Source organism: Dendrobates tinctorius, unplaced genomic scaffold (genome assembly GCF_039654945.1).
Source record: "Dendrobates tinctorius isolate UK_male_01 unplaced genomic scaffold, ASM3965494v1 ptg000070l, whole genome shotgun sequence".
NCBI lineage: Eukaryota > Metazoa > Chordata > Amphibia > Anura > Dendrobatidae > Dendrobates > Dendrobates tinctorius.
In genome coordinates, this window is record NW_027361738.1 from 65822814 (window position 1) to 65847734 (window position 24921).

General features: G+C 41.7%; 1 protein-coding gene across 9 annotated transcripts in view; it reads right to left on the reverse strand.

The window, feature by feature from the left end:
• Window positions 1-24921, reverse strand: part of KIAA1217 (KIAA1217 ortholog) — an 804298-nt gene that overhangs the window by 174150 nt on the left and 605227 nt on the right. For all 9 annotated transcript variants that reach the window (XM_073581790.1, XM_073581793.1, XM_073581791.1 and 6 more), the window contains one exon: window positions 14446-14641. In XM_073581790.1, coding sequence (XP_073437891.1) covers window positions 14446-14641 — 196 coding nt within the window. The remainder of the gene's footprint in view (window positions 1-14445; window positions 14642-24921) is intronic.

A 24921-nucleotide genomic window follows, 5' to 3' on the forward strand; every position in this document is an offset into this window, starting at 1 on the left:
AAACACTCTCGCACCCCTCCAATCTATTCTAAACTCTGCTGCCCGACTAATCCACCTGTCCCCCCGCTATTCCCCAGCTTCTCCCCTCTGTCAATCCCTTCACTGGCTCCCAATTGCCCAGAGACTCCATTACAAAACCCTAACCATGACATACAAAGCCATCCACAACTTGTCTCCTCCATACATCTGTGACCTCGTCTCCCGGTACTTTCCTGCACGCAACCTCCGATCCTCACAAGATCTCCTTCTCTACTCCCCTCTTATCTCCTCTTCCCACAATCGCATACAAGATTTCTCTCGCGCATCACCCCTACTCTGGAACTCTCTACCACAACATATCAGACTCTCACCTACCATCGAAACCTTCAAAAAGAGCCTGAAGACCCACCTCTTCCGACAAGCCTATAACCTGCAGTAACCACCGATCGACCAAACCGCTGCACGACCAGCTCTACCCTCGCCTACTGTATTATCACCCATCCCTTGAAGATTGTGAGCCCTCGCGGGCAGGGTCCTCTCTCCTCCTGTACCAGTTATGACTTGTATTGTTTAAGATTATTGTACTTGTTTTTATGTATACCCCCCTCACATGTAAAGCGCCATGGAATAAATGGCGCTATAACAATAAATAATAATAATAAATAATAATAATAATAATAAGGTCAGATACTAATGATGGAGGAGAGGGCGGGCTCACAATCTCCATTGTAGTTCATCCTAAAAGTGCAAGACGGAGTTGAAGTCCGAGCTCTGTGCGGCCGGCAGCTGCGTTTTCATAGCTGACTGCCCTTTAATTTCTTTCTACTCTACGAACACGGGAAAGCAATGTTCGCTACTGAACGCTGTGGCACATGCAGTGAAAGATCATGATGTTTACCAGTGCCAGCATCTGGACATAGTTTGTGGGCAGTGTTGGGGCGCAATACTCTCCCATCACACAGAAGGCGGCAGAAGCGACAGGCCCTGTGTCTCCTGTGATGACATACCGAAGCCCCAGTGCCTCCTTTGATGTCTATACTGCATCCTCAGTCTCCTGTGATGCATATCTCCCTGCCGCAAATCTCCTGTGATGTATATACAGTAGTATCAATGTCTCCTATGTGATGAATACAGCAGTTTCGGTGTCTTCTAGGTGATGTATTTACAGCAGTCTTGGTGTATCCTATATTATGTATGTACTGCAGCCTTGGTGTTTCCTGTGCGATATATACAGCAGTCTCTGTCCTATGTGATCTATATACAGCAATCTCAGTGTCTCCTATTTGATTCAGTCTCAGACTCCCTTATGAGATGTAGATACGGCAGTCTCAGTGTTTACTATGTGAAGTACATACAGCAGTCTCTGTGTCTCCTATGTGATGTATACACAGCAGTCTCAGTGTCTCCTATGTTATGTATACAGAGCTATCTCGGTGTCTCCTATGTGAAATACAGCAGTCTCGGCGTCTTCTATGTAATGTATGTACTGCATACCTGTATTTTTCGCCTACCTTGAGAAAGCCACGGTAGGCGAAAAGTACGTTGAAGCTGGAGGCACACTGAGCCATTGATCACGGGTATTTATGATCTTGTTACATTTCCTATGCACTTTATTTCAGACTTTAGATCTGTTCACTATATGCACGTTATATTGTCTATGGATTTTATATGATCACTGAATTTATTCATGGCCCATGTGTTCATTATGTAATTATCGCCTCATACTATGATATATTATGGTATTATATTATGTCCATTTGTCTTGTTCTCCTTTTATCTACTTTTTGTAATTAATTGAATAAAATTTATTTTAAGTCTTTATAAATTTGGATTTCTTTTTGGTTTATTCATATTTGTTTGAGAAGGTTACATGTATGTGCAGCAGTCTCAATGTCTCCTATATGATGTATTAATAGCAGTCTCGGTAGCTCCTATATGATCATGATGTACAGTATACAGTAGTCTCAGTGTCTGGTATGTGATATATATACAGCGGCCTCAATGTAACTTATGTGTTGTATATAAGTCTCTGTTTCTCCTATGTTATTTATACAGCAAACTCTGTGTCTTCTATATGATGTATACAGCAGCCTCAATGTCTCCTCTGTGATGTATACAGCAGTCTCGGTGTCTCCTATGTGATGTAAACAGCAGTCTCAGTGTCTCCTATGTGATGTATATATAGCAGCCTCAATTTATTCTATGTGATATTTACAGTAGTCTTGGTGTCTCCTGAGTGATTTATACAGCAGTCTACGTGTCTCCTATGTGATGTATACAGCAGTCTCAGTGTCTATATCATGTATACAGCAGTCTCAGTGTCTCCTATGTGATATATACGCAGCAGTCTCTGTGTATCCTATGTGATGTATACAGCAGTCTCCGTGACTCCTATGTATACAGCAGTCTCAGTATCTCCTATATGATGTATATACAGTGGTCTTTGTGTCTCCTATGTGCTATATATACTGCAGATCTCCCACTGCTCGAGTTCTTAAAATGTTACATGACCAGTAATGGATGTTCCACGGTAAGACTTACAGTGTAATATACATCTGTCTGTGGTATGACTTACTTCTGCAAATTCTTTACAAAACTTATAATCACAAAGTATTGCCTGCGCTCCAGACCGACACAAACCTGGAAAAGCAGTTACGTGTAGCAACATCAATACCACAGCTGTGTCAAAGAGAAGCAGGAGAGCAGGGTGATTTTCAAGTTCATAATTTTGCAAGGCTCCCAAAGTATGGCAGGATGTTATACACCAGGGGTGAGGGGCTGGATGTTATAAACTGGGGGTGAGGGGCTGGATGTTATACACTAGGGGTGAGGGGCCAGATGTTATACACTGGGGGTGAGGGGCTTGAAGTTCTACACCAGGGGTGAGGGGCTAGATGTTATACACTGGGGGTGAGGGGCCAGATGTTATACACTGGGGGTGAGGGGCTTGATGTTATACATCAGGGGTGAGGGGCCAGATGTTATATACCGGGGGTGAGGGGTTAGATGGTATACACCAGGGGTCAGATGCTATACATCGAGGGTGAGAGGTCGAATATTATACACCAAGGTCAATGGGACTGAGTTCCAAACCTGAATTCAATAATTAAGACGTGTGTCCCAAAACCTTTCTCCATATAGTGTAGATAGATGTGAGATGACAGAGCTGGGACTGTCATTATGGGCTTGGTAGGAAGTTTTCCATTATAACTGAATGCGGAGGCAATGCTTGTGCAGTGATGTTCTGGTTCAACGGTGAGTAATTAAAAGTCGGGGAAGTAACCAGTTCTGGTTCAGAGCCTGAGCCCCAGCAACAGGCTGGGAAAATAAAATGACACTTATTTAATGAATTGTAAGTCCCAGGCAGAGGATAAAGGTGATGGAGGCTACTCCCCAGCTCCCAGGGATATTCCACATTGTTCTCATCCTTCGCATGTCTGGGTGTGTGCAGCTGCCTGCTGTGTCTGTGCCTCGGGGAGGTGGCGTGTCCCACCTAACAAGCACATGGCATGTACCTCTTTCAGCTTCAATGATGATTTATGGTGTCTTCTACATATTGGTTTTCATATTATTACAGCCAGGCATCCAATATATGCCCTGAGGTTTTGTATAAACGTTCCTCTTCTATTATTTATCTATTTCACTTCTTCCTTCCGTGGTCTCCGGACTGTCTGGATGGATTCCAGTCACATCACCATTTACGAGAGCTTCCAACAACAGCGTGACATCGAGGTATAAGGCTGTGGGGTTGGAGGAATATATAAAGCCATACAGTGATAGAGCAGTGCGGAAACGCTGATAAAGAAATTGATATCTAAGCGTTAATTTAAAAAAAATTGGATTTGGATGGCACCTACTGTCTTCAGAGGTTTACTGAATTGTTTGTTTTTGCCTTTGTGGGTTTGCTTTTTGATACTATTGTATGTTTCATGAACTTACATAACCCAAAGTCATCCCCTACAGCCATACGTGCCAACAGTCCTGACCTTCCTGGCATGAACCAACAAACTGAGCCATAAAAGAGACAGGGTTTATGCAAATCGCACCCCAAAGTAGGCATTCCTGGACATTTGAGGGCTCTCCGGAGCAAAATGTTCCAATTTGGCTCCTTGGTAAGTATGCCAGTAGAGGCAAAGCATGCCATGGAGGTGGCTTCATAACCGGCCTCCATGGGCATTGAGGAGGGAATATTGGTCAGATATGATGCCATCACCTACAAAGAAGTGAGAAGGTTGGGGGCACATAGGTGACAGGGGGATCACCTGTGAAACAGAAGTGCAGACATGGAGAACATCAGAGTCTCATATCTAGTGCCAGATATAAAATGCCGGAGCTGGCAGGTACCTATCTAGTGCCAGATATAAAACGCCGGAGCTGTCTGGTGTCAAACATTAATATTATACAAATCCATCATTTACATGAAATGTTTAGCTGGAAAAAGCGATGGCAAATGTGCGCAGATCAGTGATCAGTGATGTTTCTTCCATCGTCGCTCATTATGGGCATTTTCTCTGTCCCTGTAACAGAAGCATGGCACGCTGCCAAGTAAGTAAAAGAGTTTCACATCTTTATCACATTCCCACAGACAGCGTGCATGCCTAGCGGTGGCTTCATTCTTACAGGCCATTTACGAGCCCCGTTCTCGGGATCAGTGACAGTGGGTGCCTCAGCAGTTAGACCCCTAGCGATCACCAAGTCATCACTTATCCTATGGAACCTGTGGATAAGTGAGAGCTTCATAAGTTGGGAATAACCTTTTAAATCATGTATGTCTTTAAAGGGGTTGTCCGGCCTTGGGGTAAAAGTCTGCAGTCACTCTGTATGACTGCAGACTTGTAAACCCTCACGGCGTGCACTCTGCGTACTGTTAGGATTCTCCAGTGCTGGTGCAGAGAACGGGCAATCATGTGACCACAAGTATGACATTTGCATACTCCCGGCCACATTCCGACTAGACATGTCTGGTCTCACTCAATACACTTGCAATGAGGCCGCGCACGTTTAGTCGTCACATGACCGTATTATTGCAAATCGCATGGTCACGCACTCGGCGCTCACGGAGCCAGAGATTCCTCACAGCACGCCCTGTTCATGCTGTGAGGACTCACAAGTCTGCAGTCACGTAGAACTGAACTGGCAAATTTCACAAGTGCCCCACCACTAAGACTGTCCATTGGCACAAGCCCACTTTGCCTACAGGTAAAATCCTCTTGCTTTTGCTCTTAATCATGAACACCCCTGAGTATATAGGATACAATACTACATCAAGTAGCAATAATCAAGCCCTAGTTATTGGCTGCATTTGGTATCAAGTAAATCTCCTCTGTCCTCCGGCAGCAGTTGTGCTATTAACATGTAATAATAATTTGGTATTCATGCATTTATTGCCATTTCAGTTTCCTTTGTTGCTTCCCACTTTATTTTGACTACAAATAATATTTTAATGGCCGCGGCTCAAAAACTAAAGCAAAATCTAAATTCGCCTCACTCACTCTGCACATGGCAGGAACAATTTGAAGGTATAGCACCCTCTGCTGGACTAGTTCATCACGAATATAAATGTTTACAATATTCTTTTTTCTGACATAGCAAACGAGAGAAAAGAACAAAGTGCTCCTATGACAGCAACACAATGTGAGCACGTCTGACGGTGCAACTGTGACAAATTACCCCCTATTTTATGAGTAACCTGTAGAAATGTGCCAGGAGCTACGTATATGACGGGAACAAAAACATAAAACAAAGTATTTTACATGTTTCACTTTTTAGTGCAGAATTTACTGGTGAAACGTTGTTAAAAGTAATGTTTCATACAATTGAATCCAGTGTAAACGGAGTGACATGTAAAAGTTTGGGCACCCCTGGTCAAACTTACTGCTATTGTGAACAATTAAGCAACTGAAGATTAAATGATCACTAAAAGGGATAAAGTTAAATATTATACATTTCCTTTGTACTTTAGGCAAGAATATATAGATTTTCATATTTTACATTTTAAAAACTACAAAAAGGAAAATGGACCGATGCTAAAGTTTGGACCCCCTGCATGGTTAGTACCTAGCAGCACCAGCTTTTGAAATTATCACAGCTTGTAAGCCCCTTTTTTAAGCCAGACAAGAGTGTTTCAATTATTGTTTGAGGGATTTTCATCCATTCTTCCTTGGAAAATTCTTCCAATTCTGTGAAATTCCTGGGTTGTCTTGCATCCTCAGCTACTTTGAGGTTTAGCCACAGATTTTCAATGATGTTCAGGTCAAGGGACTGTGAGGGCCATTGTAAAACCTTCAGGTTGCGGCTTTTGAGGTCGTCTATTATGGCTTTTGATGTGTGTTTAGGATCATCATCTATTTGTAGAAGTCATCCGCTTTTCAAAGTCAGATGGTGTTATGTTTGCATCAAGAATTTGTTGAAATTTCATTGAATCCATTCTTCCCTCTATCCATGAAATATTCCCTGTGGCATTGGCTGCAACACAACCCTAAAGCATGATTGATCCACCCCCATGCTTAATGGTTGGTGAGATGTTCCTTTCCTGAAATTTTGTGCCCAAATTTTTGAATACCACTGTACATCACAGATTACGTGGTGTAATATTTCAAGACATTCAGGACAGTACGGGACTATTGGTTTTCTCATTCTATCCGTGTTTTTCTGTGATAGAATTCATAACCTGACTGCAAAAAAACAAAACAACATACATCCATTTTTTTTATCCTAAATCACGGATCAAACTCAACCATACAAGTCTACAGTATAGCAGTGAAAATTTTTGGACAGCACACTGTTGGTATCCTAGCTGCATCCTATTTCACTGACTGGTTCATAGTAGAAGTTTCAGAAACCTACAGTGTGTCAGGCTGGGCTAGTCCCTGTGTGATGTGCACAATGACAGTGCGCTCGCCGGCTCGGATCAGCAGTAATGAGCCGGCTACAGAGCAGGGCCACAATACTAAGCATGCAGAAACCAGTGTTGTCACTTGTGGGTGCGGTGCTGGTTTGGGCACACTGGATATTCTGACAACAGTTCTGTTGCCGGCTCGTTACTGCTGATCTGAGCCAGCAAGAGCGCGCACTGTCACTGTGCACATCGCCTATCCTTGCCCCTAAAACAAGCATAACTGATCACGCTTCATTTCAGAGAGGGGGCTGGGGCACTGTCTGCAGCTTCTGCCCCCTGATGATGCTTCATTTGAGTATCCAAGCATGCACTGGGATTCTCAAGTGAAGCGTCATCAAAAAGGAAGTGAAATAAAAAAAGAAAAGCAGTTAGATTGTGTAGTTAGGGAAGGATAGGGAATTTATCAGAATATATTTTAGATTATGGCACTAAATAGATAGGGATTTAGGATGAAAATTATTTTTGACTTCGGACCACCCCTTTAAGCAATTTTTTTCAGCTTTGAATAAGCCTAGAAGGATTATACAAAGATTTGGGTCTATTCAGTGCGTCTTCCTGGCTACGCCTTAAGACTGGAGAGCATGAAGCTTGTACTACAATATAACCCTTTTCTGTGACCAAAAACGGTCAATAAATTTTCAAGTCAAATTATATAGGTTATTAAACAGATCTCTTAGACCACTTGCGGTTGGTGTCTGTACTTTGATAATCCATGTCAGAATGGTTGTTGAGCCTGTCCTTCTCGGAAGTTTAAGTAAATCTGCAGCATACCATAGGATGCTATAGGGCCCTTAGAACTTACCAGTCCTGCACCCTCTTTCTCTTTTTATTGGTAGTAAGTAGATGCTGAGGACTATCGTTTTTAGAGGGACTGGGGTGGAAGGTAAATGATGGGGGAACAAACATAGAGCCTAACTCTCCTGGGTGTCAAAGCCCAGCACAATGAGCGGCCCAGTTTAGTCTTTCCTACATTGTGCTTTCTCTCCTACTTATAACTCCATTTCTGGGAACACCCAAAAATCTAAAGAATGAACAACTCAGCTTCCTTGGGTATCCTACTTGCATAGTGCTGCTGCCATCTATCCAATGCAATGGGAACTGCAACTCCACTCAAGTGAATGCAGCGGTCTTAAATTTACCTGCACAAAATGTAAATGGAAGGATCAGTGTACAGTGAAGACTGAAGGAGCCACATTGCTTAAAGGGGTTGTCCAGGCTTAAAGCTCAAGTCTGCAATCACTCTATGTGAATTGTCACCGATACACGGGATCTCCATACTTCCGGCCACATTCAGACTAGATGTAGCCACGCATGTCTAGTCGGCTTGTGACGCATGTATGCGGCTGTTCATAAGTCTGTGTATTTTTCTTGACTGAATGGTCTGCACACAATCACAGAGACTTGTCAGAGTCTTGGCTCAATCTCACCAACACAGGTCAATGGGTCCGTGAAAAAACAAATAAGAAAGCACTCGGATGCCATTCGTATGCTGTCCGTGCACTGCTTGATAGGAGAAGCTTGAGAAATCTCTATTAGTTTTTTCTTAATCTAAGAAAAACTGCTGAAACTCTGTCCGCACTCTGATGGCAAAAACTGAAAACAACCAAACTCTGATGACCCTGATGAAGCTCGGACCGTTTTTTCAGTACGAAAAAAAAACACTGACATCTGAATGAGGCCAAACTGCTGTATTTTTGCAGTGCTCTATTAAAGGGTCTGTCCACTACTAGGACAACCTCTTCTCATTCCCTACGCTTGGCCCCAATAAAATAGAAAAGCCTATACTCCTCTCCCATGCTTTCCCCGTACCAGCGGTGTCAACACTAATGGTTCCGGGACTCTCGTGCGGTTGTTGTGACACGTGGTGCCTGGTGCCCCAATCAGCGCTGCCGTCACTGTCCCCGCCTTCAGACAAATTGAACATGAAGAGGACGTCCGGGCTGCGGCTGATCTCTGACTTCCTCTTCATGTTGAATTTGACAGAAGGCGGGGACAGTGACGGCAGCGCTGATTGGGCGCCAAGGTCATGTGTCATAGGCTTTTTAGTTTTATCGGGGCCAAGCGTGGGGTATGAGAAGGGGTTGTCCTGTAACCTGGTAGTGGACAACCCCTTTAAACTAATAAGGATTTACAGGTCACGAGTTATTATTTCCCGTGCTTCGCAGGGGGGGCTACCTATGAAAGGTTCAGGGTATACTGCTCCACGAGGCTTTAATAGACTATTAAGAGTTCAGAAACCTAGCATAGCATTAAAAGAGCGGAATTTGCCTCTGGGACAATATTTGTACATTCTGTGTCGGCATTGTACAGGAAAGTGTCTGATGATGGCTTTGACATGAATGCCCACACTCCTGCCAGTCACAGTGGGTCAGAATGTGATGAAAAGCACAAAAAAAAAAATGAATGAAACTGTCGGAAAGTGGCCGCTTGTTTAAATAACTTTGATTCCGGCAGCTCGGAATGTAATAACGATCCAGAATTGAGCATTTGTTCTCCCCCCCAGTATGTAAAGTAATGATGTTCAATGAATAATTATGGCTTAACACAGAAATCACAGGCTGTCACATCAGGACGGAGCCTACCTGATAAATGATCTGTTATTTGGACATTCATACAGCCTGCTGACAGTCATCATCCTCCCGCATCACACAGTTAACACAATGTTGTATAAATAGGTCACAAATAGTCACAAATCACGGATCGCAGAGGATAGCTCCAGATGAATGCGCATGCAATTAACCCCTTCACCCCCAAGGGTGGTTTGCACGTTCATGACCGGGCCAATTTTTACAATTCTGACCACTGTACCTTTATGAGGTCATAACTCTGGAACGCTTCCATGGATCCCGGTGATTCTGACATTGTTTTCTCGTGACATATTGTACTTCATGTTAGTGGTAAAATTTCATTCAAATAACTTGCGTTTATTTGTGAGAAAAACGGAAATTTGGCAAAAATTTTGAATATTTCGCAATTTTCCAACTTTGAATTTTTATGCCCTTAAATCACAGAGATACGGCACACAAAAAACTTGATAACTAACATTTCCCACATGTTTACTTTACATCAGCACAATTTTGGAACCAATTTTTTTTTGTTAGGAATTTATAAGGGTTAAAAGTTGACCAGCGATTTCTCATTTTTACAACACCATTTTATTTTTACGGACCACATCACATTTGAAGCCACTTTGAGGGGTCTATATGATAGAAAATACCCAAAAGTGACACCATTCTAAAAACTGCACCCCTTAAGGTGCTCAAAACCACATTCAAGAAGTTTATTAACCCTTTAGGTGCGTCACAGGAATTTTTTTGAACATTTAAAAAAAAATGAACATCTAACTTTTTTTCACAAAAAAAGTACTTCAGGTTCAATTTTTTTTATTTTACCAAGGGTAACAGGAGAAATTGGACTGCAAAAGTTATTGTGCAATTTGTCCTGAGTACGCTGATACCTGATATGTGGGGGGGAACGACTGTTTCGGCGCATGGCAGAGCTCAGAATGGAAGGAGCGCCGTTTGACTTTTTCAATGCAAAATTGTCTGGAATTCAGATCGGACGCCATGTCACGTTTGGAGAGTCCCTGATGTACCTAAACAGTGGAAACCCCCTACAAGTGACCCCATTTTGGAAACTAGACCCCCCCAAGGAACTTATCTAGATATGTGGTGAGAACTTTGAACCCACAAGGGCTTTACAGAAGTTTATAATGCCCGGGCATGAAAGTAAAAAAATCGTATTTTTTCCACAAACATGATCAATTAGTCCCCAATTTTTTCATTTTCCCAAGGGTAACAGGAGAAATTGGACCCCAAAAGTTGTTGTCCAATTTGTCATGAGTACGCTGACACCCCATATGTGGGAGAAAACTACTGTATGGACACACGTCGGGGCTCGGAAGGGAAGTAGTGACGTTTTGGAATGCAGACTTTGATGGAATGGTCTGCGGGTGTCATGTGCATTTGGAGAGCCCCTGATGTACCTAAACTATTGAAACTCCCCAAAAGTGACCCCATTTTGGACACTAGACCCCCCACGGAACTTATCTAGATGTGTGGTGAGCACTTTGAACCCCCAAGTGCTTCACAGAATTTTATAACGCTCAGACGTGAAAATAAAAAAATCTTTTTGCCCCCAATTTTTTATTTTCCTAAGGGTAACAGGAGAAATTGGACCCCAAAAATTGTTTTGCAATTTGTCCTGAGTAGGCTGATACCCTACATGTGGAGGTAAAACACTGTTTGGGCGCATGGCAGAGCTTGGAAGGGAAGGAGCACCATTTGACTTTTTCAACTCAGAATTGGCTGGAATTGAAATCAGACGCCATGTTGCATTTGGAGAGCCCCTGATGTGCCCAAACAGTGGAAACCCCCAATTCTAACTCCAACCTGAACCCCAACACACCCCTAACCCTAATCTCAGCCCTAACCCTAACCCTAACCCTAGCCCTAACCCTAACCCTACCCTAATGGAAAAATGGAAGTAAATACATTTTTTTAATTTTATTATTTTTCCCTAACTAAGGGGGTGATAACGGGGGGTTTGATTTACTATTTATGGCGGTTTTTATGTTTGGCGGCTGTCGCACGCTAAAAGATGCTTTTTATTGTAAAAATAGTTTTTGCATCACCACATATTGAGAGCTATAATTTTTCCGTATTTTGACCCACCGAGTCATGTGAGGTCTTATTTTTTGAGGAACGAGTTGACGTTTTTATTGGTATCATTTTCGGGCATGTGACATTTTTTGATCGCTTTTTATTCCGATTTTTGGGACACAGAATGAACAAAAACCAGCGTTTCATGAATTTCTTTTGGGGGGTGCGTTTACACCGTTCCGCGTGCGGTAAAATTGATAAAGCGGTTTTATTCTTCGGGTCAGTACGGTTACAGCGATACCTCATTTAGGTCGTTTTTTTATGATTTGTCGGTTTTATGCAATGAAAACTATTTTATATAAAAAATAATTATTTTTGCATCGCTTTATTCCGCGAGCTATAACTTTTTAATTTTTTCGCTGATGATGCTATGTGGTGGCTCGTTTTTTGCGGGACAAGATGCCGTTTTCAGCGGTACCATGGATATTTATATGCGTCTTTTTGATCGCGTGTTATTACACTTTTTGTTTGGCGGTATGATAATAAATCATTATTTTTTGCTTCGTTTTTTATTTTTATTTTTTAAGGGGTTCGCTAAAGGGGTTAACTAATGGGACAGTTTTATAGGGCGGGTCGTTACGGACGCGACGATACCTAATATGTGTACTTTTATTGTTTTTTTTTTATTTTCAAAAAATGGATTTATTTGGGGGAATATTTTTTTTTTTTTTGTAATTTATTTGGCGATTTTTTTTAAATTATTTTAACACTTTATTTTACTTTATTAAATAGTCCCAGGTGGGACATCACTGTTCTGTGACAGATCGCTGATCAGTCACATCACAGATCACTGTGACAGATCAGCAATCTGTCACAGGCAGTGCACAAGGCTTCCTCATGCCTTGTGCACTGCCCCCGAAGGCCCCCGTCGCCATCTTGGATTCGGGGGCCTGCAGGAAAGGAGCCCCCGGCAGCAGCGCTGCACATTGTGCTGCTGTGGGGGGCTCAGGGAAGCACGGAGGGAGCCCCCTCCCTGCCGATGCTTCCCTTTAAACCCCGGTACACCGCGATCATGTTTGATCGCGGTGTGCAAGGGGTTAACGTGTCGGGGGCGGTCCGTGACCGCCCCTGACACATTGTGCCGGGTGTCAGCTGTGATAATCAGCTGACACCCGGCCGCGATCAGCGGCGCTCACCACGTGGGCGCCGCTGATCGCGGTAGACGTACTATCCCGTCCATGGGCATAGGGGCCCGGGTCCCATGGACGGGATAGTACGTCGGATGTCAGGAAGGGGTTAAAGCACAGGGTTACTGTATTTATATATCTTAAAGGGGATCTGTCACTAGGTCTTTGCTATGTTATCTGAGAACAGCATTATGTAGGGACAGAGACCCTGATTCCAACAATGTATCACTTACTGGACTGTTTGCTGTAGTTTTAATAAAATCCCTGCTTTCTCTGCTGCAGATCTTGCAGCTCTCTAAATGCTGTGCTCTTTATAACCCCGCCCACCCCATGGATTGGCAGCTTTCTGTGTACACTGTGCACAGGCAGACAGCTGCCAATCTTTGGTGGGGACAGGGTTGTACAGAGTAGGAGGACTACTTAGTATGAGACAACTAGTCCTGTAGTGATAATCTCCTGCTGATAAAACACTGATTTTATTGAAAATAAAACAAGCACCCTAGTAAGTGACACATTGTTAGAATCAGTGATTCTGTCATTACATGGTGCTGCTCTCAAATTACATATTAAAACCTGCTGACAGATTCCCTTTAAAAATGATACATTTGGTATGTCTTTTTTAAGTACCCTGCGAAAAAAACAATTCTAGATCATCCTTTCCTAAAACTGTGGTGTTATTGCTCCTTTGTTATACCTGGAAACGTATGTATAAATTGATAACTCTTTGCCTACATTATAATCTTTTAAAACAATATCTTATGCTCCCCTTTGTGGTGGCTGTATAGTGACAGAATTTTGTATTTTCAGTGGTTTCTCTACTTTCAGACAACTTGATCTTGTTTGATAGCTAATGTGATAAATAGACAATCTGCAAATCGATTTATTTAAAAATTAAGTTGTCCTACCCCCAAATTATCACCCAAAGGTAACAATCACTAGGTGGGTCTCATCTGTTTAATTTGCTGTCCACTGCCTGTTGTTAAGTATAATCCGTCACTCAGCAGAGATGGGTTATAGGAAGTGGTTTGCAGATTGTCTCCATTGCTAGCAAAATGCTAGAGAAGATTAAGAGTCCAGTCAAAAAGATTAGATGTCAAGTTACAGAGCAAGAGAGTCTGGGCTATGCTTAGACATATTACACTGGTATGTGCACCATGTGAACTTTACAAAAAATGTATCTAAGCATTAACAGGCAGGCAAATTGCAACTTACCTGCCTGTTGTTCCAGACGCCAATTTGCCTCTGCTGACATCACCTGTACAGAGCGGAGGCTTCTTCTCCGCTACGCTCTGTTGAAAGGGCGGGACTTCTGAGGTCCCTCTGATTGACAGCCAGATCCCCGCTGGCGAACTGAGGGAGCTGGATGTCAGTCAGAATGACCTCGGACGTCCTGCCCAGTTGCGTCAGCAGAGGCAGCTGAATCCCCAGCAGGAGCGGCTCTGTGCCAGGGAAAACCGGCGCCGTGCACAACAGGCAGGTAGGTTGCAATTACCTGCCTATCAGTGCTTAGACACATTTTGTTGGTAAAGTCCCGGATACACCCTTTAAATTATGTGGATAAGGAAAGCAATAACGCGCCTGTCCACAGGGTTTGTGTAAAGGCGGGGCAAGTACTCTTCAGCTTTATGGTTATTCATAGGATTTAGTGCCCAGCCAATTAAACATTCACTAATATTCCAACACTACAGCCGTACGGGTTTTATATTGACCTTGCTGACACACATTTCAAAATTTGCTTCAATCCAATTATCATCTAATATTGTGTAACATAATCCATTACCTAATGACCTCTCTTTTGTCTGGTTTGTTGACCTGACAACCGGCAGGCTGGCTCTCGTCCGGCTGCCTCTGATGAAGGCCCCTGTTGATTCTCCTTCAAACATGGCTTCTCCGGAATCAGCGGACGCCTCTGAGAGAAGCTCCGCCGGTTCTTCCAGGCTTGGCTGTGGACTTGACGAGAGTTTTGGACTTTTTGTCTATAAATAAAAAAATAAAAAAATCACAATAGTTAATGAACATTTTGTATAAATATTATACATTTAGTAATATTAAATTATTCTGTCAGCAGAATTTGACTCCCCAAACTATTTATCTGCACATGTAGATCCTTCAAAGACAAGTCCGGCAATACATTTACATGGCCAATACACTCCTCCATTACTGAGAAATCAATGTTGATATGCAATGAGGCTGAAGGGCTATGGTAGATCTGAAACCTCTGTCACTCCAGCTCTATTCCCCACCAAGCTGGTAACTCTAGCCATGTTGTAACGCTCGATAAAGGATAAGAAACTGACTTCTACAGTGTGGTATGTACCTCCAAAAGTGGAACTAGCAAAATAGTATTCTTCATTTCTTTAAGGACGAGAAGTAATTTGCATCCTTTTTGTATGGAACATTGCCAATAAGACTCCGCACACAGACTTTTTGGTCTTCTATAACACATAGCTCAACCTTTGCAAAGTTATGAATTTTTGTAATATTTTGCATCCTTCTCTCCCTAAACACTATGCTGCAGTGCTGTTTTAATGCCCAATTCAAGCTCCTTTAGAAGCTCCTTTCAGCTGCTGCTCAGTAAGATTCATACACTGTATTCAAACAGTCTGTGTCCAGGACTTGCCCTGTCTGAGCCTTTATTCTGGATCCTAAGAAAGGAAAGTCTCACATACAGAGAGTTTAAACAAAGTGTACAGATCATGCTGAGCAGCAGCTGAAAAGCAGCTACTAAAAGAGCGCTGCAATATTTGGTAGAGATGGAGGTAAAATAATGTAATGATAATGAAGTATATTACAAAAAATCATAATTTTGAAAATGCTGATCATTAACTACATAGTACATCTACCCATATATTTTAGTTACTCTTCAAAAGGAAAAAGCCATGTGCTATACTTGGCTATATCTAACAGTCCCATAGATAATGGATGGAGAGGAGGCATGGACATATTGCTGCATCTCTTATTCTAAAGGGGAATTTTAGAGCCCTGGTTTTGGGGATGGTTGTGGTCCAACTAGCCAGATGCTCAATGATCAGCAAATTATATTATAGCCTATTCTGTGGAAAAATGAGACCTTGCAATGATGGGAGTATCTCTTTAACGGGTAAACAGTTACCCTTTTTGCTAGGTATACACACAATATGAACTTGAATTTGAAGCATAACCTGAAGCCCATGGGCCTAATACAAAATCTGTGATTTGCTATGTGCACACAGCGTCTTTAATCCGACAGCTCCGGCACCAGAGGGGTTTTTTTGCTCACAAATCCGGTTCATGAAAAAATCAGCGGCTTCTTTTTCTAAAGTCGCTCTGCCGGCATTTTTGCACCCATTTTCACAGTGCTCTGCCACCATTGTCTCTATTCCCTGCCACCTGGTGTCTTTTGTTTTTTTTTAAAGAGAGCAGAAGACCCCCAAAAAGAGTGAGTTTATCACTTATTTTAACCGCTCTAGGGTTTCCAAAGCCTGACAGGGTTAAAAGAAGTATCTAAAGACTGAATATGTGCACAGCAATGTTATTTTGACATTGCTGTACATTATGTCCATTTTTTAGGCCGTTTCGCAGCGCTTTTTCAGGTGGAATCCCCCTGAAAAAGAAATCGTGTGCACAGAGCCACTAGGGTCATCGCTACCATGTGTCAAACCATAATTATACTTGGGAATGAGTGCATTCGCTACTTCTGCAACCCCTAATAGCTATGTGTCTGGTCATTAATATAAGTAAAAATTAGCTGAAATGAGAGCTTCAGGTCAATCCCTATTGCATACATGATTGTATGTAACAATGTGCTGCATCTCGAAATTTCAAGCAGAATGGAGAAAAGCCAGAGGATTGTTTAACCGGATGCATTATGTTATTAGCGCCATTTGCAAGCTCGGGATTGTAAGAATACGTTATATATTTATTAGTTACATTTTCATTAGCGGAATAAGCCGCCTTCCAACAATTGTCGGCTTCTGTCACCGCTATTAAATCGTAATTATATGACAGGAATAACTAGCGTGGAGAGCAGACCATCTGGAGGTCATGTCTGTGACATGTTGCTATTACAATATTAGGTATAATCTGGCACCCCGCTGTGAAATCAGTTGGATGCGTTTGCTCGGCAATTAGCAGGAGCTGGCTGCAGTATTTTTAGCAAGCAATATGCTTTCTCCTTCCATTGCACAATATAAAGTGTTTACTAAAAACACCCCGTGCGACGTACTCGGCTCCTTACCCCGATATTACTAATCTGTTGATGACAACCTGATGTTGAATTATGACCGTGTTGCACATAGTAGCACTTTACTCTGATTGATCCCGAATGCCACACTGACATTTCAATCATCCATTTATTTTATTTTTCTGACACTTTATGTCCATGGTGTTACGCTATTATGTCATAATGATGGTGGAAATAAATGTGTGGTCTTAATGGAAGAAGACTTTGATTCTGGCAGCAAACCTTTTAAGGGATTGTCCAAGATTACAAAAAAAATGACCGATTTCTTCCAAAAACAGCGCCACACCTGTCCACAGGTAACTTGTACTGCTCCATAAGGCCACTTTCACATGTCCTGATATTTCCAGTACAGTCCTGATTTTAATTTATCTAAATAGTTTAAAAAAAAAAAGGCCCATTTTTGACAACCAGCCTTGCTAAAGCAAACAGCTGAAGGCTGGTATTCTCAGGCTGGTAAGGGACCATGGATATTGGCAACCCCCCAGTCTAAAAACAGCAGCCTGCAGCTGCCGAGAAAAGGCACAAATAGGGCAGAATACCAGCCCCCATTTTTGACAACCAGCCTCGCTAAAGCAAACAGCTGGGGGCTGGTATTTTCAAGCTGGTAAGGGGCCATGGATATTGCCTCCTCCAGCCTAAAAATAGCAGCCTGTAGCTGCCCAGAAAAGGCATATCTATTAGATGCGCCAATTCGCTGCATAAATGATGTAGGTTTTAGATGTGTTTTTGGAGCGTCTTTACTCCATTCAAGAATAAAATAAGCAGCATGTGCATGAGTTTTCAAAAATTGTATTCACTTTGCTGGTACTTTTTTTTTTCAGTCGGATGATCCTGCCGAGTTTTTCTAGAGAAAGATATTTCAGGAAACATCTGCAGTTTTTTATTCCTTGAAGTGTCTTTAACTGTTTTTTTATATTGTAGTTTCCTGAGCACTTTTTGGAACTTTTTGACTGTCAGTGGGATTTTTTGAGCGTTTTTCCAGCAATTTAGTGTCGTCACTTTTACCGGTGTTTCCAGATTTTTATTTATTTTTTTATTTTCATTTAACAATGAAAAATCAGCAGTTTTTGAAGCAAAATCACAGTCTAAAAGATAAAAAACAAAAAAAAAACCTCCTGGACTTCTTTTGAGCTTTCTCATTGACTTGTATTGTAAAGTATTGAGCATCTTCAGGAGTGGAAAACACCCGATGAGCCTGGTGAATAAACAGCTGAGTTTTAACAGCCTGATATTTTGGAAATGTAAAGATGCTCAATGGCTGAATGGCATGTGGATTTTACATATAAAATGATTATGTTAATTCTTTTGGGCATTTCGTTGGCATTTTATCAGCTTTTTGAAGTAGAATCTGCCTGAAAAAGAAGTTGTGTGCACATACCCTTTAAGTGAATGGCACTAAGCTGCAGTACCAGAGTCGACAGATGGACTTGTGTGGCGCTGTGGAAAAAAGCAACCATGCTTTTCTTAATTCTGAACAGCCCCTTTAATCCAAAGTTCCTGACATATGAGTAGTGAGGCACCCTGAGGATATAGAGGTATCTTCCTGGCATGGCTAGTATGTAGCTTGTACTCATTGTATGACCCTAGATTATACATGAACCATTTCCTCTACCGAATATGTCCCCAACCCATCACCCTTGCAGCGCTAACTTAGGCACTGAATTTCCTCTCTAGTTAAGAATTGGGGCAGTCAATGGCTATTTTTCAAGCAGATCATTACTTTTTTTAAGGGCTCATTCACACGTCCGATTTTCATGTTCAAGGGTTACCGGTGGTTTTCACAAATAGCACTCGTACCTGTGATAGTCTACGGAGCCATTCACATTACATGATTTTTCATTGACAGAGTGGTCGGCGGAAAATCGTGAAGACATGCCTGATTTTGACCCGTGTGTCCAATCAAAATTGGCAATGCGGGTCAATGAGTGTGTGAAAAAATTGGACCGTACCTGAGATGACATCCATATGCGATCTGATTTTGAAGGACTGTTAGAATACAGAAGGATGGAGAAACTTTTTTTTTTTATTTCTTAATGTACAAGAAAAGCAGATGATGACAATCGGACCACACTTGGCAACTCCAATCAAACTCCCATCACACTCCTAGCAAACTCCAAACTCGAGCCAAGTCCGATCAAACTAAGTGGTCCGTTTTTCTCGTACATGGAAATATCGGACGTGTGAATGATCTCTACATGTGACCGTGACGTCACGCAAGGTCCTGCGGGGCTCTGTTGCACCTTGCTGGCTCAGCCTACACGCGTCGCTTCCACCGCCGTTTACTAGCGGCTGCCACGCGATAAGGTGGACGTCTGTCACCGGCCGGGACAGTGTCCAATATCCACGGTATCAACCTGCGCTCCAAAGACTTGGAATCCTGTATCCTTATCGGGACTGTCGTCTGTACTGTTGCTCCTACACTGGGACCTTTTGGAGCTAGGATTTCTTCACTACCCTACACTCTGCTGGAACGAAGGTACCGCTCTGTGTGTATTGAGCTTAACTTTATCGCTATTGCTTTTAATCACTTGCTGGTTGGCAACATTTCCCTGCAAGAAGGGGAGGGTGTACTTACTATACATATGTACTTTTAGGTTCAGACCTCTTTCCCGGTTTACCCTGCTAGCGCAAGTAGTTATTGTCTGCTAATCGATTTTTATTATAGGACAAATTAGGTGGTTTTGTCCATATTTGCTGCTGCAGGTACCGGTATTCAGTGCTTTGCGCCTCTGTAATTTTGTTTTTATTGTGTAATAAGTTATATTTATTCATTCAGCGCCTTTCATGGGAGCCTGCTGTGGTTTGCCATTGCCTTTATACTGAGGTGTGGCATTTGGTCTTGAGTCTCCTTTGCACACAGATGCAATTTTAATTGCTTTTATACTACATGTGTTTTGTTCTGTCTCTGGATGTATTTTTTGGTGAATAATAATAAAAATTCAAATTCTGTATTACACATATATTTGGTATATATATATTTCTTATGCAATTGAGGTGCTCCCTTTTATGGGTTTGACTTTTTCTTGCTCTATTATGTCTACTTGCATACCCTGGTGAGACCTCTTGCTCTTACATATAAATACAAATTTCTCTGGTGGTGCCCTCCATTTACTGTGTATACTCGCTTCGAGCATCATGGCGCAGCCAAACCGTTCAGTGCATTTTCGCAGTATATAGCTATTATCATGGTCGTGTATGAAGCCTATTCTGTGGGGTACCAGCATAGCAGCTCTGGGGGCTTTTGCAGGCTCTGTTAACTCTTTGACACCCCATGATCATGTCTTGGGGGGGGGGGGCTGAAGGGTACAGCTCTCCTTAAAAGCCGCTGTGAGAGAACGGCAGCAACATTTAAAGTATTAACAGCAGCAATCAGAGCTAACTCCGATCACTGCTGTCAGATACTCGCTGTATAATACAGTCAGCATCTGCCAAGTATACTCCGAATTCCTAATCCTGTTCCATAAACCCGCACCCAACATGCTCCGCACATATACGACAGATGACAAGAAATGAGGAACAGCCATTTGCAAATTTATTCATGCATTTTTCAAAAGGAAAAATAGAGGAACACACAATGAAGAATGATGAGAAAAGAGTTTATTTCATAGGAAATTAAGTAATTCCCTAAAACAGACGTCAGGAGATCAGACAGATCCTTTGTACTGTAGACAACCATTAGTCCGGGAAACACAATAATTGGTCATGGTTTATTTGTTCAGTGATCAGTTTTTGACCTCAAACACAAAAGTTCAGCTGTTACAAATATGGCCGATATACATTGCTATCATCCTCTCTGCAGTACTTCTGTATGACTATGATTTCATATGGAAACTTTCCTATTTATTTTTTTCTTATTCTGCATTTTCAGATGCAGAATTATGGAGATATTCATACGACACATGGAGTCTCCACAGCTCCGCCACGTGAGAGACCTTACTGACATTCACGTTACTGGATTTCTCATGCGCCCATCAGTATGGCATTAATAACATTCTTCTTACTAGGAGACAATTTTCCATCTGACTCCTTGCAGACTGAAGGTCGGCGTTTCTCTGTACGTGTAAATCCAGGTCTCATATTCAAGGTGACATCTATTAATGCTGCCGTATGTAAAGCCTCACATTGATTAGGTGTCTGATTAACAAATATGCCTTCAGAATATATAGAGAATAAATGCTATAAATACCTAAAAATGATAGAATTCTGCAGATGCTTCAGTTCATAACATAAGTCTCTCTATACAGTACAAGAGTAACAAGAGCCCTGCCCTGCAGCTCCTGTTATAATCAATAGGATTTCTGCAAAAGAAGCTCAAAATACTGAAAATAAGGTTTCTTTATTACTTTTTTTAATTATTTTCCATATCACAATCTATAGGCGCTTCTCACAAAATTAGAATATCATCAAAAAGTTAATTTATTTGAGTTCTTCAATACAAAAAGAGAAACTTATATTATTATTATTTATTATTATAGCGCCATTTATTCCATGGCACTTTACATGTGAGTATATTATATAGAGTTATTACAAACAGAGTGATCTATTTCAAGTGTTTATTTCTGTTAATGATGATGATTACGGCTTACAGCCAATGAAAACCCAAAAGTCATTATCTCAGCAAATTAGAATAATTACAAAAACACCTGCAAAGGCTTCCTAAGTGTTTAGAAACGTCCCTTAGTCTGTTTCAGTAGCTCCACAATCATGGGGAAGACTGCTGACTTGACAGATGTCCAGAAGACAGTCACTGACACACTCCACTAGGAGGGTAAGCTACAAAAGGTCATTGCTAAAGATGCCGGCCGTTCACAGAGTGCTGTAACCAAGCATATTAAAGGAGAGTTGAGTGGAAGGAAAAGTGTGGTAGAAAAAGGTGCACAAGCAACCGGGATAACCGCAGTCATGAAAGGATTGTTAAGAAAAGGCCATTCAAATATTTAGGGGAGATTCACAAGGAGTGGACTGCTGCTGGAGTCATTGCTTCAAGAGCCACCACACACAGACGTATCCAGGACAAGGGCTACAAGTGTCGCATTCCTTGTGTCAAGCCACTCATGACCAATAGACAACGCCAGAAGAGTCTTACCTGGGCCAAGGAGAAAAAGAACTGGACTGCTGCTCAGTGGTCCAAGGTGTTTTCAGATGAAAGTAAGTTTTGCATTTCATGTGGAAATCAAGGTCCCAGAGTCTGGAGGAAGAGTGGAGAGGCCACAATCCAAGCTGCTGGAGGTCTAGTGTGAAGTTTCCACAATCAGTGCTGGTTTGGGGAGCCATGTCATCTGCTGGTGTAGGTCCACTGTGTTTTATCAAGAAAAAAGTCAGGGCAGCCGTCTACCAGGAAATTTTAGAGCACTTCATGCTTCACTCTGCCGACAAGCTTTTTGGAGATGGAAATTTCATTCTCCAGCAGGACTTGGCCCCTGTCCACACTGCCAAAAGTACCAATACCTGGTTTACACACAACAGTATCACTGTGCTTGATTGGCCAGTAAACTCGCCTGACCTTAGCCCCATAGAGAATCTATAGGGTATTGTCAAGAGGAAGATGAGACACCAGACCCAACAATGCAGACGAGCTGAAGGCTGCTATCAAAGCAACCTGGGCTTCCATAACCCCTCAGCAGTGCCACAGGCTGATCGCCTCCATGCCACGCCACATTGATGCAGTAATTGATGCAAAAGGAGCCCCGACCAAGTACTGAGTGCACTTACTGAACATACATTCAAGTAGGACAACATTTCAGATTTTAAAATTTTTTTTAAAGCTGGTGTAATAAAGTATTCTAAATTACTGAGATAATGACTTTTGGGTTTTCATTGGCTGTAAGCCATAATCATCAACGTTAACAGAAATAAACATGTGAAATAGATCACTCTGTTTATAATAACTCTATATAAAATATATGAGTTTCATGTTTTGTATTGAAGAACTTAAATAAATTAACTTTTTGATGTGAGAAGCACCTGTATAAAAGAAAAAAAAATCATGAATCTTGCAATTTTCACACTGGCCACTAGGCCATATAATAGGCTCATAAACCTACAGGCTTTAGAGCTGTATCCCCTGATGTAAATAATGTGCGCCAAACTATTTCTTTTATAGTTCCTTATACCTAATTATGCGACTGAATGAGGAACATCATGGAGTTCTCTGCATTTGGTGGCACACTGCATTCCGATTGGATGAAATTTTTATTTCCATCTTTGCACATTACATTTTAAGTATTGTGTCTCACTATTTATGTTATTTTGGATTTTATAAGTATCTTAGAAAAAGTAAAATTTTATCCTCATCTGTTACATGTTCCAATGTTCCAGGGACCAAATCCTTGCCATAAACATTTGAATTAGGCTATTGTGTATAGATGAGAACTTGGACGGACAGTTACCTACCTGTAGAAACCTACGAAGCCCTCGTTACTATACACGTGATCCAAAATTCTAGCCTAATTCAATAGAATTTGGAGCAAGTAAACATTTCATAACTGTCTTTTGGACTTGGCAGAACCTTCCTCCTCTGATGCAAAAGTTGGAAGATCAAATACCAAAAAATCCAACGTGAGATCTAATCAGTGCCAATATTTTACCCAACCCATTGGCCAAAACTGTCCGACTGCATAATTTCTCCCAACTTACCTCTTGTTCCCTATGGCAGGTGCCCAGCGGTGTGTGCCATGGTTGTAGAACCTCAACTGTAGAGGATTCCACCCGCTCTTCTAGGAAGGTGATAATCCATCTTACCTTTCCGTAGCACCGGACCTTAGTGCAGCATTTCCTTACCGGGGGGGGGGGACTTCCCATTGGCTTTCCTTCGAGGTTTGTGAAGACACCCTCCTATACGGTTACTCTTGATGCGCCACACATGCCAAGCTTGTCACTTATTCTTTCAACACATAATGAGCCCAAGACATTAGGTTCATCGGGAAGAGCAATGTGACCTTTAACTACGCGGCTCTTAATGCCAACTTGAAAGAAAATAAATGCTGAAACTGAATTATCTCCTTATTTCTCCTTTGCAAAGAATGCCGGTGGCATGCGCGGGAGGGGAGAATAGTAAAGTTCAACAGCACAAATGACATTCTTAAAGGGGTTGTACTCTTAAGGAAAAGCCTTTAAAAATATCAAACGATATGGTACATAAAATAGAAGCCTCGTCACTTCATTACAGCTCGTTCATGTCGCCGGATTCAGTATCATTGTGTCCATGTAGAATAAAGAGCCCTACTGTGCTATCACCCTATACTGGACCCTATAGATTTTATAGAAAGACACATGAGAATCTGTAAGAAGAAAAATTATGGAATCATTAATTCGATAGAAAACATTTGTCAGCTATCCAAAGATGATAAATATATGACTGCTGGGGGTCCAGCTTATGAGACCCCCACCGACCAGGAGAACGGGAGGTCCAAAGCCCTTTGGGTGATTGGAGCAATAGCGAGCATGTGTGACCACTATCCGCACAGATATTGTATGTAGTAGTGGTTGCACATGCTCACTACCGCTATCGCTACTACTACTTCTAATATTGGCTTATTAGTTTGTGTTTTTTCTCTGCAAACAAAGAGCGACCATCATTTTAATTTTTATTTCATAAATCAATACAAATGAAAAAGAGCAAATTTGTAATATATCTTATCAGAGACATTTGCTTCTTTCTCCTCCTGGGCTTATTTTTCACTCTCAATACAGGGAAGAATTTGCATTCAGATGACAGTTGGTGCTTTTAAGGCTCTATGGAGAGGGGAAGGGGAGGAGCCAGAGGCAAACACAGACATTCTGCTGCAAATTCTCCATTTTTCCATAGCACTTTATGAGCACCAAATGTCATCTCCTATCTTAGAATTTTAGATATATTACGAAGTTTCTTATTTGCATGTGTAAAATTGATTTATGAAAGGAAAAAAATTTTAATGCCGGTCACTTTTTAACACAAAAATATGTTAGAAATATATTTGGTGTGAGAGTAAAAAGTCATGCTAAAAACAAAAATGCAAAACTGAAGCAGAATTCCCCTTAAAACAAAAAAAAACA